This window comes from Oryzias latipes, chromosome 6 (genome assembly GCF_002234675.1).
Source record: "Oryzias latipes chromosome 6, ASM223467v1".
Classification (NCBI taxonomy): domain Eukaryota; kingdom Metazoa; phylum Chordata; class Actinopteri; order Beloniformes; family Adrianichthyidae; genus Oryzias; species Oryzias latipes.
In genome coordinates this window covers 15,130,995-15,142,571 of record NC_019864.2, presented here as the reverse complement: position 1 = coordinate 15,142,571, position 11,577 = coordinate 15,130,995, and the positions used below count along the sequence as shown (strand labels likewise).

General features: G+C 41.0%; 1 protein-coding gene across 1 annotated transcript; it reads right to left on the bottom strand.

The window, feature by feature from the left end:
- Positions 1 to 250: 250 nt before the first annotated feature.
- On the bottom strand, positions 251 to 9,456 carry LOC101172074 (very long-chain acyl-CoA synthetase). Its single transcript, XM_004069568.4, has 10 exons — positions 8,884 to 9,456; positions 5,950 to 6,159; positions 4,147 to 4,305; positions 3,523 to 3,647; positions 3,243 to 3,437; positions 2,669 to 2,759; positions 2,359 to 2,557; positions 2,179 to 2,276; positions 1,963 to 2,093; positions 251 to 861 (listed from the first exon to the last, which is right to left on the bottom strand). The coding sequence occupies exons 1-10, from the start codon at positions 9,359 to 9,361 to the stop codon at positions 685 to 687; spliced, it is 1,863 nt and encodes a 620-aa protein (XP_004069616.1). The 5' UTR covers positions 9,362 to 9,456; the 3' UTR covers positions 251 to 684.
- Between the last annotated feature and the right edge of the window lie 2,121 nt (positions 9,457 to 11,577).

Below are 11,577 nucleotides of genomic sequence, written 5' to 3'. Positions count from 1 at the left end.
TTTAATTTAGTTTCGTAAGTTAACCTTTCCACTCATTGATTTACATAAACATCTGACTCATTGGGGCAGTGTTATAACTACGCCATTAGTTGGTGGTTCCGTGTCATCCCTTTCCTAGAACCACCAAAAGTGTTTTGGGCAAATATTTAAACTGAATTATTTAGTTAAAAGTTTGATCTTCCTTATATCTAGACAATATATTATTTATTTTTTCCAGATTAGAAAGAATACATACCATTACCATTTCCCCCCCCCTAAAGTCTACAAAAACACATGGATGAATGAATTCAGACATTCTGAAGGGCATTACAAATAAATATTTTTTGGGGAGATTTTGAAGAAGGAATTAGGTTTGCAGAGTTTGTGAGTGCAGGCAGCAGCTCCTTAAGTCCTCTCTGACCTGATTACACAGTAAGGCACTTAAGGTCATTAAAGTTAGAGCAGGTCTTACCATGGATGAAGCATTTAACCTTTTATTCAAAGAATTACCTAAGTCCAACAGTGAGATGGGCTCCCACCGTCTGCTTCACAGGATTTGTTAAACTGTAGAGATGAACAGTACTTGCGTTAAAAAAAAAAAAAGGCTCTTAAAACAAGATTTGTTGTCTGTCCCTGAGATTAGTTAGCTGTTATGGTCCATGATAGATTTGTTAAAAAAAAATTCTTAAAGCTATAGCCTCCGTTTTAGAGTTTGATTTCCTTCAAAGTGATTGCTTTGTAGATGTCCTCCGTCAGCAGCACATATTTCTTCTTCTCCAGATCCAAAAAGTATAACGGATCAGTGATTAGAGATGGGTTGAATCCCTCCTCCACCAGCTTGACTTTCTTCATCTTGAATGTCCCAGTCATTTCCAGGCAGGGCTGCAAAACAGGGTTTGAAATGGATCATACATCCCAAATCCACAAGACGTTGTTTCTTACTTCATGTCACAGAGACGTGGATTATCTAACGACAAAAATGACTCAAACGTTTCAATTTGGCTTGTATACCAGATTTATACTCTTAATACAATTATTCGCTTTAAAATGATGTCCATGTCATAGATCATTAGGTCTCCATCTATGCTGTAGTCCACAGCATCAGTGCTTTATACTCTGTAACACCCCCTCTTATTAGTGACGGCAAAGGTTCTGTCTCTGCTGCATCAGAGCTGAAAGAAGAAATTACCCATAAAATCCCAAGTGTGTGAATGAAGCACAGCGAGTAAATCCTCAGTTATCGAAACGGAACCTAAACTGTTCCCCCCGGAAAAAAAAAGATCTGAAACCAATGAGAGGTTGCAGGAAATAAAATAATAAAAACTGCATTTTTAGCTGTGCGCTTCTGGTTACAGTCATTTTATTCACCAATGATGAATGACATATTAAGAAAATTCAGCTCAAAATTACATTTCCCTGTATTTCTTAAATTGTTGTAAATCAGAAGCAGACGAAATTTACGGTTTGAAAAATGATTTGTGACGTAGAAAATTAACCTGCTGGGCCACAAGCTCCCTGCTCTGCTCCATTCTGATGCATCCATTAGTATACAAGAGATTCATGCTTTTTTCCCTCATCCAAGCTGGAATCTGGCTCAAAGCTTCACAGCTGGATGGCTCCGATATTGTTTACCATTTTTGTTGCACCAGTAATGTTAGGTTGGGGTGTGATTGGCTGTAAGCTAGCAGGAGAGCGTATGAACAGAGAACTCTCAACAACAGGGAGCGGAAGAGGGGCGGGTTACTCCACACCAACAGCCCCGCCCACAAACTCAGAGGTGAATTCCTGATGAACTACTACCGCTCTGCAGAAACTATGTCCTAGAAAACGACAGGATTTTTGATTTTGTCTAGAAACGGCATCATCATAGTCAAAACATCACTGAGAACATGTTTTTAAAATAGATCAAAAGATGATTGGAGTGGGACTTTAAAAAAATGTAAAACTAATTGTTATTTTTAACAAATCAGACATTATTTTTACCTGAACGCGGATGAATCTGGGGTGAGCGTAAGCGGGCAGGTACTTGACCACATAACTGTAGGTGTCTGAACAGTCGAAGTCCTGGCCCTCTCTTAAAGTGACTGCTGCCATGCCGATGCGCCCTTCATGGCCTGATGGGGGGATTCAATCAAAGCCATCAATGCCCAAAGATCTGTGAAGTACTTTTCAAAGCTCCCATGAATCAGCAATCCTTACCATCAACTTTAACTCCGTAAACGTTTGCTTCCAGGATGCAGTGAGCCATGGTGAGGATGTCTGCAACCTCTGACGTGGCGACATTCTCCCCTTTCCACCTGTTACGAAAAATTATCAGAAAAGTCTTAAAAAAAACAGCATGGTTCTGAGTCGTTAGGACTACAGTGTCTGAAAACCCACCTGAAGGTGTCACCGACTCGATCCTGAAAGTATACAAAGTTGTCTTTGTCGAACCGAAGTAGATCGCCAGTATTGAAATACAAGTCGCCTTTTTCTAACACGTCACTAAGCCGTTTCTTCTCGGTCTGCTGCTTATTGCCAGCATAGCCAACAAAAGGTGACCTGTGAGTTATCTTTCCGACCAAAAGTCCCGTCTCACCTGACCGAGACACAGAGGAACAAAAACATCAGCCTCATGTGACAAATAAAAAGAATTTAAGAGCTGCGTGAATTAATTTCATGAACACCCTGAGGTTTAATGGTGAATCACCTGTAGCTGCTTCAATGCAGAGACCCTGGGAGTTTCTGACAGGCTCCTCCTTCTCAATGTCGAACTTTATCAACGTGTAAGGGAATAAAAACTGTGGGAGGAAAAAAATATTCATCAGATAAAGTCAGAAATTCTTAGATGATGCTTTCAACAAACCTTCCTATATCCTCCACACAAAGCAGATCTAAAGCTGAAGGGTGGTATCTGTAATGCTCCACTGTACAGCAATGAACGGAGATGCTCTTATTTTGAAATGTACTGCTAATACATCTGCAAAGGTTTACAAGGAAGGGAACCCTTAGGCTGATTTTTATTAGGGAAGGGAACAAAGTTTAGTCTTTGTGTCTAAAAATATATAGTTTGTTTTTTTTAATTAAAAAAAAAGGTTGACCTTTTTTATATCGTTTTCAAAAAAAAAATTTAATTCTAAAGGAGACGATAGTTCAACTGATGCATGAGAATAACAAGCTGCAGCTTCATTGTGGTTTTCAGTTGTTCTTAACTTGCTTTTTTTAAAATAAATGTTAACTTGTTTTCACAGATTTCACAAAGGAAAAAACATTTTTTCTTTTACCCTATGCACGAAATTGACCCGTCCCACCGCTCCAATCTTGGATGTGTAGTTAATGAAGCCGATGTTTCCCTCGGTGGCAGCATACAGCTCTCTGATTTTAATGTCCCCAAAGCGGTTCAGAAACTCCGTCCAAACATCAGTTCTGAGTCCATTGCCGATGGCAATTCTCACTTTGTGATTCTTCTCGTTTTCTTTCTGCAAAACAGATGCAGATTTTTCTTGAAGTGCTCAGCAAAGACTGACTGATGCGGCAGGAGCTTCTTCTGGTGACCTCCTGTACCTTTGGCATGTTGCAGAGATAGCGCAGCGTCTCGCCGATGTACTGCATCACCGTTACATTGTATTTCCTGCAGTCGTCCCAGAACTGAGAGGCGGAAAACTTTCTCCTAAGAATGATGGTATTTCCTGGAAAAACAGCAAATTAGTCAGGCAAATTTTATCAATCAAAGTCTACTTCTGTTTTTTTCACCCCTTAGTAGTGCCAAGCGTTTTAGACTACTTTACAATCTGCGCTGATAATTTACCTTTGAAATATTTTCTTTTGGGCCAATTTTTAATATCTATCTTTTTAGTTCAACCTCAGCTTCTTTTTGCATTTCAGTACACAAAACCTTAAAAAACTCAATTGTAGAAAAAACTCAATTCTGATTGGTTAATGTAAATTTTTTACTGCATAAGTTAAAATCGAATTGTAGAAGAATCACAATTATTTAATATAACAATTGTTATATTTTTTTTAAACCAAAAAAATCTAATAACCGTTATTAAACCTTTATGTTATAATTTGAATGACAACTATTTTAATGGCGGGGAGGGGGGGGGTCAATCTGTTAACAATTGATTTGACTGGCAAATGCCCTGGTGAGTGCAGAGAGGGTTAACTAGTGATGATGAGGACAGTTACCTCTCTCGATGGACCCGCACAGCCCGATGAGGAAGCCAGCGCTGTGATAGAGCGGCAGGTTGATGTAGAAGACGTCCTCTGAGGTGACCCCACTGGCAGCTTGGAGGAAGGAGGCGGCCCACACCCTCTCATGTGTGACAACGGCTGCTTTGGGTAGACCTTACAAGAACATGAAAGGACAGCGGGTCAGCCTTAAAGCCTGTTGCTGTGGGACGATTCACTCAGGTGTTCTCAGCTTCCTCTAAATCTGCACCTGCCAAAGCTTCCACCACAGCCACGGCCTCGTCTCTCAGCTCATTGCTCTGGTTTAACAGTCCATTAATTTCTCCCTTCACGCTCGGCGCTCACGCAGCCCCATAAAAGGTCCACACACCTGCTCTGACTGCGCCAGCACAGCGAGCTGGTGGACATCACGGAGCAGCGAGCAGGTAAAAATCAGAGCAGATCAGTGGGGGAGCTGCAATGTTTGTCAGCTGGATGAGCTCACTCGTTGATAGTAATGTTTTCTGCAGGATTCTCGGATGACCGCAGATGCATCTATATATAAACATGACAACTCATTCCAGGTGGGGTGCGGCAAATAGAAAGAATGAGGATTTGGTTGATTTTGTCAACGCAGCACAAGCTGCTGACAGCTTTTAGAGTGAGCCAAGTTCCATATGCCACAGGTTTTTGTTCCACACAGAGGCTTGCAGAGGTGCATGCTAAAGAGTGTAGTTGTCTGCATGTCCTCCTGGCCCGTTAGAAGCAACGTCCACCTGTGCTTAAACTAGCATCTGTCACACAGAAACGCACACAAAGAATTTGTGGCTCAGACAATCTGAGGAGATTGTTTTATCAAGAAAAAACTAAAGTCATTCGACTTAAATCTTATTTCATTTTATCCAAAATGTAAAGAAAAAAAGCGTGGGTCTGTCATGTGTCCTTCAGCCACAGCTGACTTTGAGTCTTTCACATCAAATACAAACTTGTTCTGTGACTGAATCCAATCTAACAGAAATGTGGGTCTGACCTCATGCTGGCGCAACAGTAAGAGCATTTCCTCTAAGGTCATATGACAGCTTCCCAAGAAAAATAAATGGAATATTGTACTTATTTTTCTTGGTAGTGCATGAAAAACGGTGCTTTTTGCCTAGAATCACTCACAGCAGATATAGCATTGAGGATGGATGCAGAAGATGTGAGGATGTAGGAAGGACTCCAGTGTTGATGCTTGCAGAACCAATGCAGATCAATGAGGTCCCTTCAGCTTTTGATTAGAAAATGTACGACTTAATATTGGATTTTCATCACATTGGACCCACTCCAATGAAAATTGGATCAGAGTTTTTTTTATGTTTTTGTGGCATTTTACTAATAATGGAGGACATATATAAAGAAAATTAAGCTTAAAATTGTGTTGCTTAGTATTATTTTTATTCAAATTGTTGTAAATGAGGAGCAGGTCGGAGTGCGACTTTTAAACTTTTAAACTTAAAATTATAAAAAGGAATTTTATTTTTAGTCTTGTAGGCCTACTATGTTGATCTCCAACATATACAGCCAGTCGTTACTTGCTTTTATCAGTGGTTTTCGCATAAGTTATCTATGCAAAAGATGTGCTACACATTCCTCAGCCAGTTGTCACTGCCCGACTAATCAACAAGACAGAAATTGTCTAAAAATTCTGCAACGTGCCAAAAAATAAACATAAAAATAACCAGGATCTAAAGAGTGCAGGTTTCAAAAAAAGGACACCTTTTTTTTAAAACAAACAGTTTTTTATAAGGAAGGATGGATGTGTTTCGGTGTTTTCAAGTATACCTGTGGTGCCAGATGTGTAGATGTAGAGAGCTGTGCTTCGGATGTGGATGTTGGCCCGAAGGTCCCGCGTCAGCGGCTCATCCGAGGCCTTAGAGATCTTGTCGGACAGAGGGTTGATGCCCTGCACGCCGCCCTTGTCAGACAGGAGATACACACTGATCCCCTGCTCTCTCAGCGTCGGTAAAATCTCCTCCACAGCGTCCTGCTGCTCTGCGAGAAACAGAAAAGCATTCACTAACGCACAGCGTTGGGGAGGGGGGCCTCTGAGTTACACAATCCTGCACATGCCGGCCCGTGTCATGTTACAGGCCCACTAGCATACCGGCACGTGGGGCTCAAATGTATGCATTTTGGAGCAGACGCACTAAATCAGATCATTGTTAAAGTAAATTCTGCATGTAGAGAGGGACTTTCTCTGAGGGCGGGGGGACATTCATCCATGCACGCATATGACCAGATGCAAGTTTCTCTACATGCTTTGGAGTCTCCTAAGGTTTATCATGCAGATTAGTTTGAGTCCTAAGTCTGTTCAAGAAAATTTTTCAGTTCTAGTTAATGATTTATTCACTTTAATCACAGAAGCTCAGCTAAACTGGATGAAAGATCAGTTCTCCACCCTTACTTCAAAGACCAAACTGAAAAGTGGCCTTCTAAGCTTATCAATGACTCAAGCCCAACCAGACAAACCATAACTTACAGTTTGTCTGGATAGACTGGAACTGTTCTATATTAGGGAAAACTTTTTTTGCCCCTTACCATCCTCAATGCAGACTTTTCCTCTCCTTCGCATCCATGAATGTAATACAGTTCTGACCGTATGCTTGATATAGCCCTTGTGCTATCTTAGATGACCCCATCCTTACATTGATGTGTTCTCCCTACCATGACAAAGGTGGATAAAGGTGGAAAGATTTCATGTAATCCATGGACACCAGTGAGGTTCACCAATCATTGAAGAAAAAAGGTTCAGCGCACTGTCTAGTGGGGTCTAGATGACCCAACTCCCAATGTTAAAGTGCCTAGGATAGCACAAGGGTTACACACACGTTACTGTGTTTCTGTCTTTTTCCTGCTTCTCTATGGTGGCCCTGAGCCCCAAATCACACCAACAAATGAAAATATAAGTGTAGCATAAGCATATTGAAAATCACGACAGTTAAAAATTAATAATAATAATTAAAAAAAAACAAATTACATTTTGGAAATCAAAATAAAATTTCAATCAATTTGAACAAAATAAAAATAAATGTTTTGGATAACAAAAGTAGTTTCCAGACAGGAAAGAAGTCAGAAGAAAATGTTAGAAAATGAAACACAATAAAGAAGCTGGAAAAGATAGGGACTATGGGACATCATTGATTAGATGATGACGTTTGTCCATTAATTTTGGCCAAAGGTTTTTTTGGCATGAACCAATACTGAGTATGCTCCGTACTAATCATTAAATGTATTAAAGACCCATTTGAAAAAACTCAAACGTCATCATCCAAGTAGCGATGTCCCATTTTCCAGTTTCAGATTGTGTTTCATTTTATTGACATTTCATTTCTGGATACTACTTTTGCTTTCCAAATTGGGTTTTGGTTTCTAAAATGTAATGTTGTGTTATTTGATTGTTTTTTTTTTTAATTGTTGTCGTGATGTGTAATATTTTTTTGCATTGAGGGATTTGTTGGTGTGATTTCCTCTTCAGGGTCACCGTACTTCTCAGACCCCAACCAGTCCCAACAGATGGTCATTCATACGTATCCTGGCTCTGCTGGAAGTTTCTCCATGTTTTCCAGTTGGGATGGATGGAGTTGCCTTTTGCTTGCTCAGCAAGAGGGGTTGCACTGAACACTCTTGTAATCTGTTGGTCACTTCTGAAGGTCAATACTAAATAGTCAAATAATTTGGCCACATTGGTCTGAACTAAATGGAATTTAGTTTTAACTGTGGATTATTTGTAATAAATTGAATTTTTCTGATGTAGCTTGATACAACCTTAATTAGGAATTGCAGCTTTCTAAATAAAGTGAATCAAAATGGTTTGTTTAAAAAATAATAAAAAGTGCTTCATGAACTGTATAAATGATGAGCTGGAGGAAAAGAAGATGTTCAGGACCCTCAAATCTGCAGAAACGGTGACTGCGCTGATGTTCCAGTAAGCATAAACGTTTCTCCAAAAAGATGGAGTTCAGAAAAAAACATAATGTACGCTTACTCGTCAAAAACTGCTCTTTCACCCAATAAAAATTCCCTAAAGCTGATTGAGAAACCCGATGTTCTGAGTTCAGCCGATGCCTTCTGTGTCAGAGGGATGTTGACACAGACAAAAGGTCAAAGCATCAGCTCAAAACCTATATTTTAAAATGTTTTAAATGTTCATCATTTTGACCAAAATGTACAATGAGTTACTTTGGCCTTCATTTTTCTGCCAAATCTTAAGAAATATGCAGCTAAAGTTTGTTTAGAAAAAAAAAGCCATTTAAAAGAAAAAAAGATTGAAAAAGTTTCAGAAATTTAGGTTCATGCATTTATGCTTGCATTTCTACTGTGACTCAAGAGCATAATGTTTATGCTGCAGTAAGACACAGTGGAGGTAATGTTAATAGCTTAATACTATTAAAGCCTGAAAGAGAGGTCAGGCTCCTCTGGAGTCACACCATCAGTGCAGGAGGGGTTTCATGTGATTGAATGAGAAGCAGAAGCACAAGAACTTCATTCAATATGAGTATGTTTGGATGGTTTGTGTATGAGGTTGAATGACAGATTTTTTTTTTATTTTCTTGAAAAAAAATGTCTTTCCTTCTCTCAAATATTTTTCCGCGCGTAACATAACCACTTGTTGCGCAACTTGGACACTGAGAGGTCGGTGGCTCGCTGCTGAACTTTGAACTTGACATATCTGTTGATGGCACAGATCATTAACTGTGTGAACACACGGTGTCTCACCTGTGCAGGTGATGAGGACTTTGGCCCCGCAGCAGGAGAAGCAGTGCAGCAGGGACTTGGATCGGATGTTGAAGTTGAGCAAAGCAGCCGGGCAGCCCAGCTTGGCCAAACCGAGCCAAGTCCACACGAAGCAGGGCTCGTTGGGCAGGAACAGCGCGACGGTGTCCCCTTCCTTCAGCCGGGCTTCAGCCTGCAGAGCTCGGCCCACTTTGTTGCTTTGCCTGTCCACATCCTCGTAGGAGTATTCGCGTCCTTCAAAGTGCAGGAAGGTCTTGGTGGGATGCCTCTTCACCGCATCCAAGAAGCAGTCCAGGACGCTGTAGATGGGTTTCCTCCTCCTGTATTTGAGCAGCCTCAAGCCCAATCCGAGGCTCCTCAGGATGTACACGCAGTCCGCCTGGAGGTGCGGACAAAAAGCCTTCACGTAGGACAACGACAGGACGACCAGCCCGGCGAGAACAGTGAACCACATGGTCATTTCTGCAACAGGGCGCAGCGCGCAGGCAGGAGAGGGACGCAGCCTCTATATTTGTGACAAAGTTCATGCGCGCAGCGCGGGGCGGCGCTGAGCTGTGGCCCGATGACCCCTCCTTAAATCCGGGGAATGTTCTCCAGCTGCCAGAGAACGCCTTTTTTTCGTCCCCTCTTTGCACATTCACAGATTACTCAACTCTCTCACTACTTTTTTTGTTTTTACACTTTTCCCCAACTTCAGGATTCTGCTGGTTGGTCACAACCACTGCGCCAAAACGCGCGAGGACGAGACGCAATCAGGGCAGCTTTGACAATAAGCTGCACTTATATAAGTGGCTGCTTCTGGAACGCTTACATCAACCTTAAAGACGTCCTCAGGAGAAAAAAAAAATGATGGAAAAAGTCATAAAGAGTTAGACTGGAGGGGAAGTATATGCAAATGTATGGGGGGGAGGAGCAGATGCTGTTACACAAGACTCCACTGTGCGCTCAAATATCTCTGTCATCTTACAATAGTGGGCTGTTCTGTTCTAGTAAAAAAACAACAACACATCTTACTATCGCATTGAGCTGAAATTTAGAAGGAGTCTCTGTATTTCAGATTAATAAACAAGTAAAAAGGAAGACAAAGGAAATTAAAACTTTTATCAGAATCATCAGAGTATAAACTGAACACGTGAACAATCTAATCAAAATCTGTAACCCTTGTGTTATCTTAGATGACCCCACCCTTACATTGACATGTTCTTCCTACCATGACAAAGGTGGATAAAGGTGGAAAGATTTCATGTAATCCATGGACACCAGTGAAGATCACAAATCATTGAAGAAAAAAGGTTCAGAGCACTGTCTAGTGGGTCTAGATGACCCAGCTCCCAACGTTAAAGTGCCTAGGATAGCACAAGGGTTAAATTGAGTTATAAACCAGGCATGTCCAAAGTCCGGCCAAAGGGGCCAAATGCAGCCACGGTGAAAAGGTTCTTTTTCTAAAAATCAAAAATATTCGTCCTCCAGCCCTTTTCCATAAACTGTTACTTTACGACTTTTTGATTGTGGTTGGCAGGATTACTTTTTTTTTTAATTCCCTATAAGGAGGCACTACTAAACGAGACATTTAACTAAGATGAGATAGCTGGGTATGAACAATGCAAAAAATGGACAAATTGAGAGAACTTTAGGTAAAAAAGTATTTAGATCTATTTGTTCTATGAGAAGAAAAAAGTATGCCATTACAATAAAATGTTTATTGAATACCAAATTTAAATGCTATGTTATAAAAATAGATTTTCAGGTCTGCCCTCACTTATTTTCCCCTCACCAAATCTCAACCCCTTTGCAAAATGTTTTGACCCTCCTGTCATAAACTAAAGGAGGATTCGATCAGAAGGCTGCTAAAAAAAAACAGCTAATCTTTATGCTTTCCACAAGAAGACACTTGATGAGTCAATGAAAAGTAAAAACAAACATACTTGCTGTGGAACGCAGCGCAGCAGGAAGGAAACAACTGGAAAAACTTGATATGCGTTCAGTCCTTTTGTTATCCTCAACTGTAAAGTTGCTTTCTTGTCTCCTCCCTCAGTGGAGGGCAACAAGATAAGAGGAGCAGAACCCTTGTCTGGGGTGGTGGTGGTTGTGATGGGATGGGTCTTTCTCAGAAGCAGGAGTGTGAAAGTTGGTCTCTCAGGAATCTTGATCTCCCCGTAGGCCCATAGGAGCAGAAATGCCTTTGCTCCCTCAGGCTTCATATTTTGTAGAACTCTGGCGTCACATGTTCTTCCCAGCTAAAGAGCAGCATCCATCAGCGCCCAGTTCTCTTCTATTTCACACCACTTCTATTTCTCTGCAATTTCACACCACCCATCCCCTCATTGACACTGCCAACAAACTGACCAGTCATGCTCCGTCTGCTGTGACCCCACAGCGGTGGGACGAGCTGTTCACAGACAAGCCTGACTCTAAATACAAAAACAGCAGACATCTTTTGTAGCCTTTTTACACTTATTCTTCTGTTCATGCGGCTCACTCCACATTCTCTCTCTTAACTTTGAATGTGTTTACTCTAAATCAGTTTTTCCTCGCTATGACCCTTCGGGTTAAAACATTATGCTGAAGGACTGAATGTAGATGAAAGTGGCCTCATCGCACATTCAGCTCAGGCAAACAGCGTTCTAGAGGGCCACTGATTTAATCATGTAAATTCACAGCCTTATTACTGGTGAT

Bases quoted from the DNA above. Each gene is read 5' to 3' on its own strand.
- LOC101172074 (XM_004069568.4), bottom strand. From the start codon at position 9,361: ATGACCATGTGGTTCACTGTTCTCGCCGGGCTGGTCGTCCTGTCGTTG. The intron at 2,277-2,358 runs GTGGGTTTTCAG...TTTTCGTAACAG, and splicing joins CGAGTCGGTGACACCTTCAG to GTGGAAAGGGGAGAATGTCG. The intron at 2,094-2,178 runs GTAAGGATTGCT...TCCCCCCATCAG, and splicing joins TTACGGAGTTAAAGTTGATG to GCCATGAAGGGCGCATCGGC.